Genomic DNA, 22,292 nt, shown 5'->3' with positions numbered 1-22,292 from the left:
CAGAAGAAAAGATGGGACTGTCTCAGTAAGTTTTTTTATACTGATTACAGGTTGAAAGGACGATATTATGAATATACTGGGTTATGTAAATTATTTTATTAAAATTAATTTGACCTGTTTCTTTTTACTTTTTAATTTTTTTTTATTGGAGTATAATTGCTTTACAGTGTTGTGTTAGTTTCTGCCGTACAACAAAGTGAATCAGCTATACATATACATACATCCCCTCCCTTTTGAACCTCCCCCAGCCCACCCAGCTAGGTGGTCACAGAGCACCGAGCTGTGCTCCCCGTGCTCTACAGCAGGTTCCCACTAGCTAGCTATTTTACGCATGGTAGTGTATGTAAGTCAATCCTAAATTATTTTATCACAATTAATTTGACCTGTTTCTTTTTACTTTAAATGTGGCTACTAGAGAATTCTAAATGACACATGTGGCTCATATTTATTTTCATCAGACAGCAGTGGTGCTGAGCTGATGCATATAAAATACCTGGCACACCAAGCACTCAGTACATTTTTAAAGTACCATGGTAATCCAATCATTGGGATTTCGGGTGTTGTCTTCCAAGGTATTTCTAGGCAGACTTACTATACGCACATTTTTAAACAATCAACAATTCCACCTGATGTAAGTGAAACATGGGGCAGGTGCCTACTATATTCTAAAGGTTGTGCCAGGAGCTAGGGATACAACGTGTACAACACCAGACGTAGACAGGGCCCTTCTTACTCCTCAGAAATGGGCACTCAAGGTCCACTATCTGATATTCCTATTTAATTCAATTACATGAAACAACTAAAAGGCCCACTTCTTCTATCAACAAGTAAATTGTTTTATCCGTTGATAAAAGTGAATAAGCCCATCCAAACAGACTTTTTATTTCACCCTATCATATATGTGTTAGTTCAACTTACTTGAGGCCCTAGATACAGAAAAATTTAAATACTAATATTTCTGAAGTTGTCAGGAAAGAGACTTTTCCTTATTTTTTAGGGTTTAGCTAGTTTACTTTTTAAACTTCTGCATAATTAAAATTTATTTAAGTATTTATGTGAAAAAGATTTCCATTTTTTAAAACGAGGATGTAATATTCACTCCATCCACTTAGTTTCTCAAGCATCCATGAAGGATGAAGGATGTTTACTTGAAACATAGAATGGTTGTCAATCTAAAAACTTAAAAACAGGGTCTGAATCTAGACTGTCCCCACCTCAGTGAGCCCTGTAAGCTAAGAATGGTTTTTACATTTTGAAGTTGTTGAAATAAATACCTTGTGACATGTAAAAATTATATGAAATTCAAATTTCAGGGTTATAAATAAAGTTTTATTGGAACAAAACCAGACCCAATGTTTGGACCAGAACTACAGCTAGTTCTGACAGACACTGTTTGGCCTGCAAAGCCTAAAATGATACTATCTGGCTCTTTACCAAAAAAGGTTCCAACCTCAGGTCTCCAGAATCATACAGAAGTATACAAGGCCCATTTCTGAAAAACGACTGGCAGACTGAGTCCATCAACTCCTATCCTGCCTCAGAAACTATTTTCTTTTCATTATTTTTCAGATCAACTACTAACCCTGATTCTGAAGACAACCTGTCAACTTAGTGTCTCTAAGTATGTCAATATCCATGCATTTCTGGGGCAAAGATAGACGGTAAGATGTTATGATTTTGGAAAAGAAAACAGAGATAAGAGTCTCATTTCGTAAAGTAGTAAGAATGCCTAGTGGCCCAATGGTTAAGAATCCGTCTGCCAATGCAGGGGACACGGGTTCGAGCCCTGGTCCAGGAAGATCCCACATGCCGCGGAGCAACTAAGCCTGGGCGCCACAACTACTGAGCCTGCGCTCTACAGCCCACGTGCCACAACTGCTGAAGCCCGCGCACCACAACTACCGAAGCCTGCGCACCTAGAGCCCGTGCTCCGCAACAAGAGAAGCCACTGCAGTGAGAAGCTCAAGCACCGCAACAAAGAGCAGCCCCCGCTCACCGCAACTAGAGAAAGCCCACGCACAGCCAAAAATAAAAATAAATAAATTAAAAGAAAAAAAAGAAGAAGAAGAAGAATGCCTAAGAATACATCCCCAAAGCAACTGAACAGAAATCACTTGCCTTGAATTCTTGGGTTTTTTTGGCCACGCTGCGTGGCATGCGGGATCTTAGTTCCTCGACCAAGGATCAAACCTGTGCTCCCTGCACTGGGAGCGTGGAGTCTGAATCACTGGACCACCAGGGAAGTCCTACTTTGAATTTTTTTAAAAAGTCTGTACTCCAGAAGGGCTGTGCAAACTTCCCTTTGTTAACTCAAGAAAAAGCAATATAGCATACCATATCCAAATATAAACTACAGGGGGAAATAACCTTTAAAAATAACCTGAATAATTCAGGAAAACTCAAGGCTAGAAAACAAAGTATAGATACCTTTTCTTATTTTAGTTAGTTAAGATGATGAACCCTTAAGACACCAGGATAGGCATTTATATGGCTTGTTTCATCAGAGGAGCCCAAGTATGAAGAGCCTAAAACAGCATCTTCGTGCACAAGGGAAGAACCAGTAGCTGTGTTTGTTTCTCCCCATTTTATACACGGAGGAATCGCTGACATGAAAGCTGGAAGAACTAGCCAAGCATCTTTTCAACTAGGCCAGAGATGCGCAGGGCGCTGCTTTCTCTACTCAAGGCCCTGTCCATCTTCCACACTGGAAGCTGTGTTGAAACTGGAGACAAACATCCCTGAAGTCGACAAGGCAGCCATAAGCAAAGCGCAGGACACTGCAGGGCAGAGGGGCAGACGGTAAAACAAAGATAGGCCGGAAATGCGGCTGTGTTTCTGATGGTGGAAATTGAATGTGAGCGTTAACTCTTTAATTCCCCCAATGAACCAAAGATGCCATTTGGAGTACCGAAGTCTTAAGTACATAAACAGCTTCATCTGAACACAATCTTCTAGATATATGAAAAAAGCTATTATGCCACATTAATTCAATCTAACTAATTGGAGAGCAGGAAGTGCTTTCAATTATTGTATGTGCTGTCTGAGAAACACACTTGAATATGAGTACAGATTTCATTAATTGCAGTTCATTATTTTCCAGATTAGTTACTAAACTTGCATCAGAAGGTCAAAGACAGCAATTTTGTCAGCTGCCACCTCTTTCAGTGCTGTATCTTTTGCATTTCTGGAACTCAGACAGAAATTGATTACAAACAAAAACAAATCTCCATAAAAATGACAAACATAAGTCTTTACGAATATGTTCAAGCCAAATGATTTTGTAAAATATAAGAACCTTTGCTTTTAAAGACTTTCTTAAAATCTTTATTTTCTTTCTTTAAATTTTTCTATTCCTCAGAATAAACTGTTAACTTCTATCTTACAAGAAAAGAGCCATGAATCTTTTCAGATGCTGAAATATGCCCCCCAAAATAACAGAATCTTGATCTGAGAACCTGCTGATTCCAAAGAACAAGTTAATAAACATTCATCTTTTCATTAGATTTTCACTGTGGTTGTGTGTTTATATCTTTGCATGAGGGAGGGAATTGAACATTCTTGTTTGAAAATGTCAAGGACACTCTGATTAAAAGTACTTTTTTGATAATAATCATTCCTTCATTACACAACTTCTGCCTCTCTTCCACCTAATCTAGCAAAGAAAAGAGGAAGAATGACTGGTAGAAACAGGATCTATTCCATTCCCCGGTTCTTAATGGGAATACTTTGATATTTGCAATATCTTACTTTTACAAAATAGAAGTGACAGAAAGCCTTGGGGCTTTTTTTAGAGAGTGCCCTGCTATCTGTAAATCACTGTACTCATTTACGGTTGTTACCATTCTCTTCGTTAACTTCATTTCTGTTGTTCTGTGCCTTTCATACTGCTGCTTTCCTGGAACCACCCTTACACAATTCTTCCCTGCCTTTGGTGTTGATATCCCCTGAATGCTTATACAGTCAGCTCTCTTAGTCATTGTTTGGTCAAGCTATAAATAACTCCTTTAATCCTTCCTCATAAATCATTTCTGATGTTATTCTCTGAAATAATTCCAGTTGGTCAACAAATGTCTAGTAGTAACATACCCAGCACTAAGTGCAATGATCTAAGTGTTGTCTCATGATGCCGGAGAGAACCCAGGTGTGGTGTTTAGGTGGGTTGCTGTGAGTGTCTCTGTTACTGTGACTCTTGCAGAGAAGGAGTTTAAGTCTCCAAATTAACTTGGGACAGAAACAGAAAAAGGAAGAAGCTCTGAGATCTTTCATCACAGTCAAGTAGGAAATGGAGAGGGCAATGGCTTTGAAAATGATGAAAAGAGAAAGCTGGGTGGGGACGGAAATGAGAGTGTGCCTGTCTTACTCTACAGTCTGCTGGGTCACCATGTACTTTCTCTGCTGATCCATTTGGGGGTTTCTGTTTAGTTTGTTGTGCCGTCTCACAGGAGAAATCTTAAGCAGGGTTACTATCTATTTTTTGTCTCTAAGTTTTATGCAATGTTAATATCAATATTTATCCCTTCCTGTACTGTAGAAGTGATCCAGATTCCTTTGAGGCATGTGCACTCATTTCTATTTTTCTGGGTTCTATCTTTGATGTCATTCTAAAACCTATATAAGTTTTTTAGTCTGGTATTGATTATTTAATGACTATTTATGTAGGCCATTGAAATTAGTGTGCTAACAAGGCACTAGTAGCCAATTAAAACCAGAATCAAAACAGAGAGCAAGCTTTGGGGGTATTCGTGTACTTCTTTACGCTGCACTGGATACCTCACACAGAGCTATGGCTACGCCAGGCAGTGGGCAGAGTGGTCTAGGAACGTTCATCAGCATGAATTTTGTCCTAGGCTTTCTGGACTGGTGATACAGAGGAAGGCATGGTGTCCCTCCATTTCTGTAATGCATCTAACAAAGTCTCCCATAATCTCTTTGCTAGAGAGAGGGGGAAACGTGGGCTGGTGATGGCAGTTACTGAATATGCAGAGCTGAAGTGTGACACTCTGTCACTCTGTAACTTGGGGAGTGATCTCTAGTCACCTATGACAGAGTTCTCTCTCACGCCCTAATGTTCCATATTTTGTTTGTGACTCAAATGCAGGCTGTGCCCTTCAAAGTTTGCAGATGATAGTTAGGACAGAAGTATTTTTTAAATAATTATTCAAAAAATATCTTGCTATCCTAGGAATGCTGAAACAAAATCAAGATGAAAAATTTTCTAAATGAATCTAAAGATCCTTATTTAAGTATTTTTATACTTCAACTAAACAACATAATAATAAAAAGAGAAGTGCATTGACAAGAGTGTAAGCAAATAAACAAGCAAACAAAAAAGGGGAACGTTAACTGACCAGACCACAATGAACTAGAAATACTCGCCTTTAAAAAAAGTGCAATCATATGCCACTTTGGTAGAAGTACATTATTCAAAAGAGGACAGTGACAGCTGCACTATTTTCAAGCATAGGGGTTACAGTATCACTTCTGGGCTCCCCACTTTAAGCAAAACCCTGGCAAGACAACGGAAGAATGATGAGGCATTTATTATAAGAGATACAGTTGACTAATCTTCAGCTATTAGGTCTGGAGAAAGCCTAAAGGAGCACAGAACCTTTAACTCCTGGGCAATAGCAGAAAAAAGCAGAGGCAAAGACTGGGTAGAAATAAACCAACCTTCTTCCTGGAGGACTCGGAGGTTCCACAAGGAGGGAAAAAAGTAAGAACCTCAACTTTCAGGTATCAAATCTGATTTCCAAGTGAATAGGATGCCATTAGAGTGAAGATTACTATAAAAAATCGGGAAACACTAAAACAAATTTAGCCAATATAGCATTGCTCTTGTTGCTGTTATTTTGAAATTCCATTGACGCTAAAGTGCCCTAATTCCAAGGATGAAACATCATCTAGGTGATAGCAATTTAAAGCATATTTAAAGTGGTCCTAGTAACGGAAACCTCTATATTGATACTGTCATTTTAAATTATAATTTACTTCTCTTAAAGCTTTAGCAGAGATAGTAAAAATGAGAACACAAGCATCTTTGATCAACTAAGTCCAAAATGATAAGCTCAAGCTTTTCCCTCCTTTAAGAACAGTTCTTTAGTGGAACTTGCATTAATCTAGGAAAGAAACTTCATAAATATGCCCAATATCTCAAATCCCTTCTCAGATGTGATTCTCTCACCTCTGAACTATAACCACAGTCCTTTACACCACTCGATGACACTTGGTATGTTCAAACTATCTAATATTACAAGCTGTACAAATGCCAATGGTCAACCAACATATATTTTCCATTGACTATGCCCCTGCCCCGAAGAATTACATTCTAGAGTGGAGATAACCAATAAGCATATAAACATAACAATAACTCCCAATGAAAAGATTAAATATGGGAATACACTGCAATATGTATGGTAGAGGCTGTTGTTTTAGTTTGGTTGGTTCAGGCCACTCTAAACTCAAACATATTTGCTTTGAGTGGTCTTTCTTGACCATGATAGTAGCAGAGCAGTCTACTAGAGACCTAGTAGCCATGCAAAGACTTTGGGAGAGAGCAGTCCAAGTAGAAGGAAAAGCAAGTGCAAAAACTCTTGAGACCAAAAGGAGCTTCATGGTTCATGCGACAAACAACAACAACAAAAAGGCCAATATGGCTTAGCATGGTGAACAAAGAGTAAAATGAAGGGAATAGGGACTTCCCTGGTGGTGCAGTGGTTAAGAATCCACCTGCCAATGCAGGGGACATGGGTTCGAGCCCTGGTCCAGGAAGATCCCACATGTCGTGGAGCAACTAAGCCCGTTCGCCACAACTACTGAGCCTGTGCTCTAGAGCCCGTTCGCCACAACTACTGAAGCCCACATGCCACAACTACTGAAGCCTGCGCGCCTAGAGCCCGTGCTCTGCAACAAGAGAAGCCACCGCAATGAGAAGCCCGCGCGCTGCAACGAAGAGTAGCTCCCGCTCACCGCAACTAGAGAAAGCCTGCGCGCAGCAACAAAGACCCAACACAGCCAAAAATAAATAAATAAAAAATAAATAGATAAAAATAAAAAAATAAAATAAAATAAAATGAAGGGAATAAAGATTAAAAGTCAGGGGGCTAGATCACATAGGACACTGTAAACCACAGTAAGGAATAGGTTTTATTCAAATAGAAGCAGTGGAAGGTTTCAAGCCATGAACTCATGTAAGGCCTTGGGAGCTCACTCTGGCTTCTCTGTGAATGACAAGACTTTGTGAGGCAAAAAGTGTCAGCTAGACCAATTGATAGGCTGCTGCATAGTCAAGGCAAGAGACGGTGGCATGGATGAGTGATGAGAAATGGAGATGGTGAGAAGTCACCGGATTGAAAGTGGTACCCACAAAATTTTACTGATGGACTATTTATGAGGTGAAGCAACTAGGTGGACATTTGTGCTATACACGCTGAGATGGGCATGTATTTTGTAAGTATTTTGTGTGCTGAGAGTAGATGGACTTGGGAGCTGAAACCAGGAGTAATGCTTTGAACTTGTAAAATGTGAATGTCTAATGGATTTGTAAGTGGAAAAGCTGAACAGGCGGTTAGCTCCACGAGGCCAGAGCTCAGGGGCAAAGCCTGGGCTGGAGATAGAAATGTGAGCATCGTCAATGCATAAAGAGTTAAAAGCCACAGAGCTGGATGAGATTACCTGGGAGGGAGCTCTGGAACACCTGAGTATCAGCGGCTTGATGGAATAAAGGGTCCCAGAAAAGGTAACTGAGAAAGACTGAGCAGACAACAGAAGGGAAGCCAGGCGAAGAGCTCAGCGCTAAAGCCCAGAGACAAAAATGTTTCCTGCACGATTGTCAAGTCAGATGAGGACTGAGAAGTGCAGGCAAGATGGAGCTCTGGTGACCTTGAGAAACGGTCCTTCAAGGGAGTGGGGATTTCACCAACCAAATGGAACAGTTCAGCTCCACCACTGAGCGTCTTTGTTAAGGCCACTTTTGTATTGACATTCTCATTTATTTATGAACTATGCAGCATTTGGGGCCACTTTTTTGTAACATCTTTGCTCATATATGCTCAAAGAAAGTAAACTGAATGAACAAATATTACTTAAGATATCTTCAAAATATTTCAAGATTACCTCGCTTAAACTTGACATTACAAATTGCAATTATCCACCAATCACTAGATTTCTTTCTAAACCACTGCTGTTCCTCTCATATCCAGAGGAATCAATCACTCACTGGCAAAATAGTAAAAGAACTTATGGTAGCAGGTGATTTGACTTGCTACGTCAAAAGCTTAAAGTAGCTTATAATTGTAACAATGGTAGTCTGATTCAATGACTTCTAATACCATTCCAATTTCCTTTAACTTACGTAACTCTGTCTTCACCAAACAGCAATTGAAAAACAGTGGATATCAAAATTTAGGGCTTCCCTGGTGGCGCAGTGGTTAAGAATCCGCCTGCCAATGCAGGGGACACGGGTTTGAGCCCTGGTCTGGGAGGATCCCACATGCCGCGGAGCAACTAAGCCCGTGAGCCACAACTACTGAGCCTGCGCGTCTGGAGCCTGTGCTCCGCAACAGGAGAGGCCGCAACAGTGAGAGGCCCGCGCACCGCGATGAAGAGTGGCCCCCACTCGCCGCAACTGGAGAAAGCCCTAGCACAGAAACGAGGACCCAACACAGCCAAAAATAAATAAATAAATAAATTTATAAAAAACAAAAAAAACTTTAATGTGAATAAGAATCACCTTGGGTGCTTATAAATGCAGATTATTAGATGCCCCAAGGTGAGGTATGAGTTATACTTTTTTAAGGTCGGGCTGTATTTTTTTTAAAGTTACCTTTTTAAAAAGCTACCATGGAAATTCTGGCACAAACAGTAAATGAATCATACTTTGTGAAACAATGATGTAGCAGTTTAGAACAGAATAACGTATGCTATAACGAACCCTTGGCAAAATCTTTTTTGCCTACCCTCACCCCCACCAAACATTAGACTTGCTATTTCTTTTAAGCTCTCGCCATCTCAGATTCATTTTGATAACTGTCAAGCACCCGTTAGTGCCCGGTTAAATTTAAACATTTCCAAAAATCTCGATGTTTAATTTTTTTCATACAATATGTGTGCATCTATGCTGATATATATGCTCATATAATCCTAGATTGAAAAAACTATGTATCTGCACAGCAACCTTACAAAACTAATACCATCCCCCTTGAATATGCACTCATAAACTTAGAAAAGTCTTTTAAATAGTTAAGGTCTCAGGCAAGGACTCACCTACATTTCTGCAACTTGAATGTTTAAGTGAATGTGGAGAAGCTGATGTCAAAAGACCTATTTCAACAACTGAACTTGCACTGTATGTGTTTTTGAATGAGTATAAATAAATCCTCATTTATCATTTTCTGCTGAATTCACACCTATATGAGGCTAAAAATTGCATTTCCAACAGGCTTCCCATGCACCATCACACAAGAGCAGCTTCCTGATTATTTGGAAAACCCTTTAACATCTTCTCTAAAACTTCTTCTAAGGCCAGGTAGAGAGTTTTAATAAAAAGGGGAAATAAGTGATCACTTTTAATTTTTCAGTGAAAGAACACGTAAACCACAGTAGAGGAAAAAAGAGGTTGAGCAGCAAGGACAGGAATGATGTAAAACTGTGTGAAATAAGAAACGAAATCAAGAATTAAAAATAGAATTACATTTTCTGTTTGGCAATACACAAACAACACTAAGTGCACTTCATAAATTTCACTATTGTTGCTCTAAGTGATATGACCATAAATCACATTAGTAGCGTACTTGGCATTTTTTAAAAGCAAAAAGGACTGAGAGCGTCAATGCGTTTAAACAGCTCTGTTGCCTCCGACGAGAGTGGAAGAGAAATTATTAGAGCTTTTACCAGGTCTGGAAGCCCAGCGCTGATGCCCCCGGTGCTGCTGCCCTCTCCTTCCGGCTTCAGCGCGGCGCAGAGCATCACTGTGCCAGGCACCTATTAGGAGCGCGTGCACTGTTGCTTTCGTGACGCTTTTACCTGATGTGTGAGGGGAGATGGCTGCTTGCCCCTTTTCTCGTCGCGGACGGGGAAGAGAGACTTCAGCAGCTTCGGCATCTGCGGCACGAAGGATCTCACTGGACTCAAGTAGGAGGCTGCTAGGTTACTGAGTCCTGCCAAAAAAATATTGAAAGGAAAAGAGATAAGGCAAAAACAATTACAGAGACATCTTCCTTACTGTAAATTGGCCACATATGCTTTGTAAGCAAATCTAACAATATAAATCAAAAAACGTATCCTTAAAAAAATTAATATTAAAAAACATGCTCTTATTATAGTTACCCTCAAACACAAAGGTGTTTCCTTTTCCAATTAAATAGCAGCAATTGGGGTACTTTTAAACTGCTCTAATGTCCATCATTCCTATTAAATCCGAAGGGTAATCCAACCCCGGGCCTTGTCATAACTGGTCAAGTACTATGGGGTTGGCCAAAAAGTGCCTTCGGTTTTTAAGTAAAAATAAAAGACACATTTTTCATTTTCACCAAGAACTTTATCGAACAATGCATTCACACTTTTGTTCCCCTACCTTCTGCCATTTTTCAGGCAACTTCATAATTCCATCTTCCCAAAACTTTTTTTTTTATTTATTTTTGGCTGCGTTGGGTCTTCGTTGCTAGGCGTGGGTTTTTCTCTAGTTGCAGAGAGCAGAGGCTACTCTTCGTTGCTGTGCGCAGGCTTCTCATTGCGGTGGCTTCTCTTGTTGCAGAGCACGGTCTCTAGGGGCACGGGCTTCAGTAGTTGTGGCTCACAGGCTCTACAGCGCAGGATCAGTAGTTGTAGCACACGGGCTTAGTTGCTCCATGGCATGTGGGATCTTCCTGGACCAGGGCTCGAACCCGTGTCCGCTGCATTGGCAGGCGGATTCTTAACCACTGCGCCACCAGGGAAGCCCCCAAAACTTTTTATCTTTTTAAGCAAAGAACTGTTCAAGATGCCTTTTACATTCTTCCAGGGAACTGAAATTTTTTCCATTAAGAGAATTTTGTAAAGACCGAAATAAATGGAAATCCAAAGGTGCAACGTCTGGTGAATACAGCAAATGAATCAGAACTTCCCAGCCAAGCTGTAACAGTTTTTGCCTGGTCATCAGAGAAACATGCAGTTTTGCGTTATCCTGAAGGAAGATTTTGCATTTACTGTTGATTAATTCTGATGCTTTTCATCGAGTGCTGCTTTCAGTTGGTCTAACTGGGAGCAGTATTTGTTAGAATTAATCGTTTGGTTTTCTGGAAGGGGCTCATAATAGAGGACTCCCTTCCAATCCCACCATATACACAACATCACCTTCTCTGGATGAAAACCAGCCTTTGGTGTGTTTGGCGGTGGTTTATTTCACTTGCCCCACAATCTCTTCCGTGCCACATTATTGTACAGTACCCACTTTTCTTCACCTGTCACAATTTGTTTTAAAAACAGAACATTCTCACTACTTTTATGTAGAGAATCACATGTGGAAATATAGTCAAGAAGGGTTTTTTTCCCGCTTAACTTACGTGGAACCCAAACATCAAAGCGATTAACATAACCAAGCTGATGCGAATGACTTTCAACCTTGATTTGGATATTTTGAGTATGTCGGCTATCTCCCGCATGGTATAACGCTGATTGTTCTCAATTAATGTCTCAATTTGATCGCTGTCAACTTCAACTGGTCTACCTGACCGTGGAGCATCGTCCAGCGAGAAATCTCCAGCACAAAACTTCGCAAACCACTTTTGACATGTTCGATCAGTCACAGCACCTTCTCCATACACTGCACAAATCTGTTTTTGCGTTTCAGTTGCGTTTTTACCTTTCTTGAAATAATAAAGCATAATATGTCGAAAATGTTGCTTTTTTTCTTCCATCTTCAGTATTAAAATGACTATACAAAAATTCACCAATTTTGATAAGTCTTTTTTTAAATGCACGCTGATATGACAGCTGTCACAATACAATCTAACAAAATTGTTTCGAATGAAGTTAAAGACAACTAACTGTTACTACAGCCACCTTACAGAAAAAAAACCAAATGAACCTTTTGGCCAACCCAATAACTTCTGCCCTAGAATAAAATGGGGCTTTTCATTTTTAAATCACATAGCCAATGACACACTCAAATAGCTCTCCATCCAGACTTTAACCTCTTTAAAGTCAGGGACCATATCTTATTCAACTTTAATTTTTCATGCTGTTTACTGAATGAAGATGATGAAACTGACCTTTCAGGAAGACAGTGGTGTTTGAGTTGTTTTCACAAGAGAGGGACAAGTGCCCTGAACCAACCCTGTTCTTACCTGCTCTTAATTACCAAAGGCTGGGGTCAGACGTGCAGATAACGCCTATGATATTAGGAGACTTACTAACGCTTTATTCTTTATAATTCTTTATCCTTAGTGAATAAAACTAAGTTTTCAAGAAAAACTAATCCAAGTCATATGTGACTTAAAAATTGTACCCTAATTAACACTTTAAAAAGAAGAAGCCAGTCAACTTGAGGCATCTGTATATGAGGCTGCCTGAAGAGAAGCACATGACCATCCCCACCTCTACTCCACGCTGGACCAAGACGATGCAAGTTCATTGGCAATACAGATGGTGCATGGACCTGCATGGTTAAGGTTTTACCTTTTCCATAAAGGACTATTAACTCTAAGTAAACTATGAAAAGTTACAGAAGGATATTTTGTAATCATGAGCTCAATCATTAAAAAAATACAGCAAAGAGAAAGCTATTTGCCAAGAGATATGTCAAAAGCAAAAATAGGGATGAGAGAAACAAAAAAGAGGAGACAAGGGAATTCCCTGGCGGTCCAGTGGTTAGGACTCCATGCTTTCACTGCTAAGGGCCCCGGCTTCAATCCCTGGTCAGGGAACTAGGATCCTGCAAGCCTCACGGCATGGCCACCAAAAAAAAAAGAGGAGACAAACAAACAAAAAGTTTAAGATGAATAAAGAGCTAGAAGATATAATCATCTAAATGCTAAGAAAAAAAATCAGGAATAATCTAAAGTTTTACATGCAGTTAAACTAACATTCTAGAGTGAGGATGACCTCTAATTAAATAAATATCTAGCCAATAATCAACTAAAGGCTGCATCTATCACAGAAAGAGAGATAATCAGATATGATGTGTCTCCTAAGGGAAGTACATAAAACTACCCATTCATTTACCCTACCTTCCGTCCCTCCCTCAAATTAGCCTGAATCTGACCAAGGCTGTAGATCTAACCACCAATTTACAGGAAATACACGGGACAGAGAATCATGTTTAAATAACCTGGTGAGGATGTCACCAGGAAAAATAAAAATGTACAGCGTCTGTGTACAAAACCTGGTCTCTTCAACAAATACAATGCAACAGGGAAAAAAGATGAAGAGGAGCATATAGACTAAACAGACTTAAGACACGTATCAACTAATCACAATGTGTGAACCTTACTTGGATTTTCATTCAAAATAACTAAAGAGATATTCTTGAGCCAATTGGGGAAATCTCAACACTGACTAGATGTTTAATGATATTTTGGAATTATTTTTCATTTTTCTTAGGAATGAAATGTTACTGTGGGTATTACTTTAGAAATACATGTACAAATATTTACAGATGAGATAATATCTGAGATTTGCTTCAAAGTCATTCTGAGAGGGTGTGGGGACGTAGTGGGAGCACAGATAAGTAAGCCTGGTGATGCACTGATCGTTCTGAAATCAGCATGGGGCACTCGAGGGCACATCATGATGCTCTTTCTACTTTGTATGTCTGATATTTTCCACAGTAAAAGGATTCTTCAAAGTGAGAGCAAAATAAAAACTTTAACATACAAAAGAAAGAGTCTGTCACTAAAAAAAAGATGATTGCTAAAAGCACTAATGATGGATATATAGCCACTAAAAAAGAAAGTAAACTCAGAAGCGTGGAATGAGGAGCAGGAAGCAATGATGAGCAGAGCAAAGTGGTAAATATGTAGATCAAGTAAACACTGATTAGAATTTTTTTCTTTAATTTACAGAATTTTAAAACAAGGTAGTAGTCTATGACCAAGTAATTTCACCCTAGGTATTTACTCAACAGAAATGTTACAAAAAGACCTATACAAGAACAAGCTTTAGTCACAGTAGCCAAAAACTGGAAACCAACCAAATGTCCATAAACAGGAGAACTGGTTAAAAACTGATAAAATTCCACTGAGATAGTGAAGCATCTCTCAGCAATAAAAAAGAATAAATTACTGATACATGCAATGGTATGGATGACTTGAACAGACAGGCTGAGCAAAAGAAGCCCAACACAAAAAGAGCGCATACTATATGATTCCATTTAAATGAAACCGTAGAACGGGCAAAACTAATCTGAAATCGGAACACTGATGGAGTGTGGGGAGTAACCGCTGTCATATAAATCTTCTACAGCTCGACTGGGGTATAAGTTACACGAGTAAATAAATTTGTCAAAACTCATTAAATATGACCCATAGTCTAGAAAAAAGCAGTCAGAAAAAGACCAGGAGATTGGTCATGATGCTGGAGTTAGCAGGTAAGAAGTTTAAAAGCAGTTTTTATACACAGGTCCAAGGATGTAAAAAAGGATATGGTCTTAACAAATATACAGGTCGGAAAGAAATATCAGCAGAGAAATTAAAACTATTAAAAAAAGAAGCAAAAAGATATTCTAGAACTAAAAAGAATAACTGAAATTTAAAAATTCTTGGATGTGCTTAACAAAAGACTAGAAATGGCAGTAGAAATTATCCAATCAGAAGAAACAAGAATAAGATAAAAAGATGAAAAATTAAAATCAAAATAGAATAGAGCTTCTGTGACCCATAGGGCAATATTAAGCAATATAACATGTGTGCAATTAGATTCTCAGAAGGAGTAGAGAGAAAAGGGCAGGGGAAAAATGTAATTAACTAATAGCTGAACATTTCCCAAAATTGTTGGAAAAATCTCAATGTATAGACCCAAGAACATCGGTGAAACCCAAGCAAGATAAACACTAAGAAAACTATACCTGGGCTTCCCTGGTGGCGCAGTGGTTGAGAATCTGCCTGCCAATGCAGGGGACACGGGGGCGCAGTGGTTGAGAATCTGCCTGCCAATGCAGGGGACACGGGTTCGATCCCTGGTCTGGGAAGATCCCACATGCCGCGGAGCGACTAAGCCCGTGAGCCACAATTGCTGAGCCTGCGCGTCTGGAGCCTGTGCTCCGCAACGGGAGAGGCCACGATAGTGAGAGGCCTGCGCACCGCGATGAAGAGTGGTCCCCACTTGCCGCAACTAGAGAAAGCCCTCACACAGAAACGAAGACCCAACACAGCCATAAATAAATAAATAAATAAAATTAAAAAAAAAAAAAAAAAAACTATACCTAAGCACATCACTGCCCAACTTGCTAAGAAGAAAAATAAAGAGAAAAACTGGAAAGCAAACAACATACACAAAGATATACTACATGTAGTGGGAAAGTGACACAGATGATGGCTGAATTCTCATCAGAAAAGAAGTGTAAAAGATAATGCAGTGTCTTTGAAGAGCTAAAACAAGCTATCAACTCAGAATTCTCTATCTAGTGAAAATATCCTTTGAAGAAAAAAGTGAAATAAAGATATTCTCAAAAGGGGAGACCCTTCTTCTCAAGGAAAACTGCACAATAAGAAATAATACAGGATATTCTTCAGGCTAAAGAGAAATAATATCAAATGAATATATGATCTTCAGGAAGAAGTAGATAGTGACAGAAATAATAAATATGAAGGAAAATATAAAACATTATCTATAGTGCCTTAATTTCCTTAAAAGACAAATAGCTGTTTTAAAGCAAAAAAAAAAAAAAAAAAAAAAAACCACTGTAAAATGGGTTCACAACACCTATAAAAGCAAAAGATACAACAATAATACAAAATAAGAGGGGTGGGGGAACAGGTAAATGGAATTACACTGTTGCAAGATTCTTATATTTGTGCAGTGGGAAGTGGTAATTATTAATTCTAAGTAGACTGTGGTAAAATTAAAGATACCTACTAGAATCCTTTAACAAAGACATTAATAAATAAATACAGGTATACTAAAAAGCCAAAGAAAAAAAAAATACTGCAAAATATTTTTCAATTAAACCAAAAGAAAACAAAAAAGATTACAGAGGAAAAAATAAATAAATAGGCCAAACAGAAACCAACAGCAACATGGTAGACATAACAATAATAATATTAGATGTAAAAGAACTAAACATGCCAATTAAAAGGCAGAAATTGTCAGACTAGATTAAAAAAAACCAAAAAACACTAAACCTAAATATGCTGTCTATAAGATAATCACTCTTAAAGATAAATATAGGCTAAAATTTTAAAGACTGAGGCAAAGATACAGCATGCAAGCAATATGCAAAAGAAAGTTGGTGTGGCTATACTAATACCAAGCAAGACAGATTTCAAAGTAAGAGTATTACCAGAGAGATAAAGGGACATTTCACAATAAGAAACATCACTATGTCAGCAAAAAATAACAATCCCAATGTGTTATACCCAGTAACAGAGTTTCTAAATGAATCATGCAAAAACTGTTATAATTAAAGGTAAAAATAGACAATTTCACAATCATTATTTAGAGATTCAACACCTTCTCTCAACAACCGACAGAACAAATATGAGGGGAAAAAAATCAGTAAAGATACAGCAGGTTTGAACAAGGTTAACCACCTTGACCTAATTGATATATACAGAACACTGTGCCCAAAACAGAACAGGCCTTTTCAAATACACACAGAATGTTCACTAAGATAGAGTCTCAAAGCATTTAAAAAGATTGAAATTTTGAAGAGCCTGTTCTCTGCTCATAATGAAATTAAATAAGAAATCAATAATAATAATACACCCCCAAGATATATGAAAATGAATTAATATGCTACCCAATAACCCAGGGGTCGAAGAATAAATCAGAGAGAAATTAGAATATCTGGAAACAGAATGATAAAAAAAAACATCGTGCCAAATTTTGTGAAATGCAGAAAGAAATAACAATCAATGAAACAGAAAATAAAACCAAATTTGGCTCTGTGGGAAGACTAAAGAAAACTGACAAACCAGTCTCAAAAGTATTTAAGAAAAACAGAAAGAAAACAGAAATTATCTATTTAGAGTAAAAAGAATGAACATAACAACAGATCCTATAAACATTAAAAGATCAATAAAGGAACACTGTAACATTTATGGAAATAAATTTAATAATTTTGGTGAAATAGAAATTTCCCTAAAAAACATAATTTATGAAAACTTACAAAGAAATATAAAAAGTTAACTTTATAATAAAGAAATTGAAGTCATAATCTAAAATCTTCCCATAGAGAAAATTCCAGGCCCAGAGAGTGTCACTGGTGAATCTTGTCAAACATTTAAGGAAGCAGTAATACCAAGTTCACATAAACTCAGGAAAAAAAGATGAGGAAATTTTTCTCAAGTCACTTTATGAAACCAATGTAATCATGATACCAAAACCTAACAAAGACAATGTTATGAAAAAGGTACATATATTCATCATAGAACATATGCACAAAAACTCTAAACAAAATATTAGCAAACAGAATCAAACAAATATAAAGGACAACACATCATGATCAAGTGGTATTTCTCACAGGAATGCAAGATTCAACATTCAAAACAATGTGACTCAACATGTTATGATAAGGAAGGGAAAAATTCAGACAGGCATTAACTAGTAGGACAGTGGTTACCTGGTAGGAAATCCTGATTTAAACTACTTCTGAAAGATGCTCAAATTTCATGACAGTGATTGAAAAATGAAAATATAACTTACCTGGATCAGGAGAATGGTTATTTTGGGGACAACCAGGGGGAGATGGGGCAGCTGGAGTGATTGCTCTAGAAACGGCAGTTTGCGATACATCCTGTTGACTTTCCCACCGGCCCTATTAAGGACAAAATCGGGAATTTTGATTCATATCAATTAACAAAAAAATCTAAAGATACTGAAGAGAAATCTGTTACACATTACTAAAGCTTTATTCTTGTGATAAGACATGATAAATCTTATTACTTAAGTACTCTTCCTCTTGTACTTTTCCTCTTCCTTATAGAATTGATCGCCCTAATAATACCACCTCACATTTGGGTATCCCCTATGATTAGTGATGTTGAGCATCTTTTCATGTGCTTATTGGCCACTCATATGTTTGTATATTGGAGAAACGTTTGTTCATGTTTTCTGCCCATTTTGTTCAAATGGCTAAACATTTGCCTAAGGCAGGACTGAAGCCAAATGCAGAATGAACTTCTAGGATAAAGATACAGTCTGAAGTTTTGTTTTTTTTTAAAAAAGCATTTCTATTTTATTAACAATTTTAGGTGTCAAAACTCAAGAGGTTGACAGTACAGTACAGGAATAGCAATTTCTCACGCTGTCGGCGGCTTTCCTGTACCTGCAGTCGCTCCACTGCACACCTGTGAACACTGGTGTTCCCTTCCCGCTGGGCTAGGGACGGGGCAAGGCGGTCATGTCTGCCAACGCAAAGACCTGTGCCAGCGACGGTGCACCTTCCTCCCTCACAGCAGCTCTTGAAGGTAGAGACTTACCCTCTTTGCCGTCTCCTAGACTTGAGGACTTGGTCAATCTGTGAGCTGATGCAATGTCATTGACAAAATCACATGAACTAAACCTTGGTTTTACTGCTTACTACAATTTACAGCCTCCTAATATTCTTTCCCCTATATCATGCTGCTTCTCACAAAAACAGGGATTTAGTAAGACATTCCTTTTGAAATCCTCCCTTCCGCTCTGCTCCTTAGGCCCTCTCTGCTCTTGTGCCTCAAGATACCCTCTTTCACTTCAGATTCTCGACTGAAACCTAGGAACAACTCTAATACAGTCAGGCATCTTCTCCTCCGCCACATACCATTCATGAGAGTAAAAACTCTAGAACAGCATATCACCAAACCTCTCATTTTTTTTTAACAGATATTAAAGATCAGTTCCGGTTAAGCCTAAACCAAGTAGTCACAAATTGCCAATAATGGTAGTCTCTGAATTAACAAGTCTGACTGTGCTTTCAACTTGTCTTGTAAATTCCCGTTAAAGAGATTTCACTGCATAATACAAGAACAATGCCCATCAGGTGATGGATTAGTTTACCTGTCTAGAACTTGAGCCATAAAAATGGTGATAGCACCAAAACACTTTGAACATCAGTCCCATCCAGTAAAGAAATAAACCCCAACCCATGTTACCAGTATAAAAACCAGTAATGAAGATGAGACACAACTCTTTTAAATGCTGTACGTTCTCTTTTGGTCCTCTGATAATCACTCTGACTTCTTTTTCACCAGAGTTCAAAAAATGGTATTTTATACTAGTTTAGAAAGTGGTATTTTATACTAGTTATACTGTATATTAGTTTATACAGATGAGTGACCCTGATGATCAACTTGAGTCCTCATTAGTAATCGCCTGCAAAGTAAGTTCTTTGCTGCTCCTGAAGGTGGATGGGGGAAGAAAGCCCTCTTAGGTTGCCAACATGTACTGGAAATTTATCTGCTTTTAGCAGCAACCTAAGTACTGATCATAAAATCGATAAGCCCTAAGTGATCTGGATCCTGTTTATCTTACAGAAGGCCATTTTCCCTAGGAACTCTCTCAGCACTTGCTATTTTAACAAGTGGTATGATGCTCAACAGTAGGAAGCTAGGAAGCAAAAGAGACATGAAGAGACAATGAGGGAAATGAACTATGAACATGTCACTGTACGAGCATTTGTGTTACTATGAATCACACACTGATTTACATACTTTAATGTTTCATTAACGTTTTTTGCATTTAAATTTAATGATCTGTCTGGGAAGCTGCAGCTTTGTGTACTCTGGGACATCACCACCAGGTGACGGGACAATGAAGTCAACACTCTACTGAGCTGCTCAGAGGAAGAAAAGTCTCACGCTTTCTTTACAGGGTTTAAGCTCATGCAAGGTTGTTCTGAAGACAACATACCTAATTTCAGAATAACTCTGTTTTCATACTTTACATTTTTCTTCCTTGTTTGGCAGCTGACACAGTGGGACGCTGTCCCTTAGGAAAACTAAGCAGCTGATTTGGAGTCAGCACCTCAGCCATTTGGTGCGGTCCAATGACAAATAATGTAGGTGTCACCTCTTCCCCAAGGCACACTCAGGGCTCTGCTAGCTTCCTGGGTAATTGTTACCAGCTGGAACTCCCACACACAATGTTACTCCCAAATCTGAATGGAGGCAATAACTCTTACTGTCTCATATATTCGAATATCTCAAGTGAAAACATTTGAAAGGATGCACACAGTACTTACACAGAGCCTTAGCCATACTGTTAGCCCCATCAGAGAATGAAAAACGGAGACACATTTCATCCATCTCCCTTAACCGACATCTTAACCTTAAGGAATCTCACAGTCTCGCCAACCAGAGACGGGGACAGAGTGTCTCAAATCGCTCTGGGACAGAACAGGCTCTGCTTCCAAGGGAACAACAAATTTGGATGATAAACTGGGTACAACACTCCTCCCTCCTCTTTCTGACACCTGCAGATCTCTGGAGAAACACTCCACTGAAATCATTCACTATATTCTTTCTCTCTGGCTGTACATATCCATTCTCTTGCCAGGAGTGGAATCTGTGGTCCCGGGTCTAGCAACACACACTGCCACCCAGGGACAAGGCAATTAGTGTCTTTCCAATACATTTCACATGCCTGGCTGGTCCAGGGTTATTCTCCCTTTACTGAAATGTTGGGGAAGAAAAAAGGAAGTATCCCAGTTAAAGGTACTTCAGAGGGAGATCAACTCAGGACAGTGAATAAAAAGGAATTGGCCAGACACTGGACCTTTCTGCTTTCTTATGAGCTCAGCTTTCAAAGTCAAAGAGTATGGCATTTTTTTTTTTAAACTTCTACCACAGTAATCTACGCTCCACTACTGAAATCTGGAAAGATCAATCTGTGATGTTTCTGACATTTTTCATGTCTATCAACCTTCAGAATCAGCCACAATGGGACTTCCCTGGTGGTGCAGTGGTTAAGAATCTGTCTGCCAATGCAGGGGACACGGGTTCGAGCCCTGGTCCGGGAAGATCCCACATGCCGTGGAGCAACTAAGCCCGTGTGCCACAACTACTGAGCCCGCACCATACAGCCCACGAGCCACAACTACTGAGCCCACGAGCCACAACTACTGAAGCCCCCGCGCCTAGAGCCCGTGCTCTGCAACGAGAAGCCACCGAAATGAGAAGCCCGCGCACCGCAATAAAGAGTAGCCCCCGCTCACCACAACTAGAGAAAGCCCTCTAGGTGGTCACAAAGCACGGAGCTGATCTCCCTGTGCTACGCAGCTGCTTCCCACTAGCTATCTATTTTACATTTGGTAGTATAAATAAGTCCATGCCACTCTCTCACGTTGTCCCAGCTTACCCTTGCCCCTCCCTGTGTCCGCAAGTCCATTCTCTATGTCTGCATCTTTATTCCTGTCCTGCCCCTAGGTTCTTCAGAATCCTTTTTTTTTTTTTTAGATTCCATATATATGTGTTAGCATACGGTATTTGTTTTTCTCTTTCTGACTTATTTCACTCTGTATGACAGACTCTAGGTCCATCCACCTCACTACAAATAACTCAATTTCGTTTCTTTTTATGGCTGAGTAATATTCCATTGTATATATGTGCCACATCTTCTTTATCCATTCATCTGTCGATGGACACTATGCTTAAAGGCAAAACCCAACAGGGAAAAACACAGCACGCTCTCAGCTGACTTGAGGACCTGATTGGTCCCCCTTGGGCACCTCCTGTTTTCCTGTTACTGCTCTCCAGACAGACACAAATGCTCTGGGTATTCCATAAAGAGGTCTGGTTTTGATCAGGAAAGTGACAAAGAGGTAAATAAAGAGAAGCACCAGTGACATTCCAGGTCCAAAGGTGGCTTCTCATACAGCTAAAGAAGAGGTGACTCATATTTGGTACCAGCCTTAACTAGTGCCACACTACATAGTTGCAGTTTTCAGGAAGGTGATGGAGCCAAAGCACACAATTCAGTTTTGTTAACTGAATATTCATTTAGGCTTTTGGCTACTTTTAATTGCATCAAACACTCCAATCAGAAGCTGACAAACATCTTACTAACTTATTTAAAAATACATAATTCCATTTAAAATGTCTTTAAGTAATACCAGTATTTTTTGTTGACAGAGTTCCTTGGATTGCAAAAGATCTCAATGCACAGCCACTGTTTAAATGGAAAAA

At 39.1% G+C, this 22,292-nt stretch overlaps 1 protein-coding gene across 5 annotated transcripts in view; it reads right to left on the bottom strand.

Moving 5' to 3' along the window:
* The window catches only part of KIF13B (kinesin family member 13B), a 192,235-nt gene that overhangs the window by 19,330 nt on the left and 150,613 nt on the right, over positions 1-22,292 (bottom strand). For all 5 annotated transcript variants that reach the window (XM_082402760.1, XM_082402761.1, XM_082402762.1 and 2 more), the window contains 2 exons: positions 17,836-17,947; positions 10,021-10,154 (listed from right to left, as the gene is read on the bottom strand). In XM_082402760.1, coding sequence (XP_082258886.1) covers positions 10,021-10,154; positions 17,836-17,947 — 246 coding nt within the window. The remainder of the gene's footprint in view (positions 1-10,020; positions 10,155-17,835; positions 17,948-22,292) is intronic.

Source organism: Balaenoptera borealis, assembly GCF_965194805.1.
Source record: "Balaenoptera borealis genome assembly, chromosome: 8".
NCBI lineage: Eukaryota > Metazoa > Chordata > Mammalia > Artiodactyla > Balaenopteridae > Balaenoptera > Balaenoptera borealis.
This window is presented reverse-complemented; position numbering and strand designations above follow the sequence as displayed.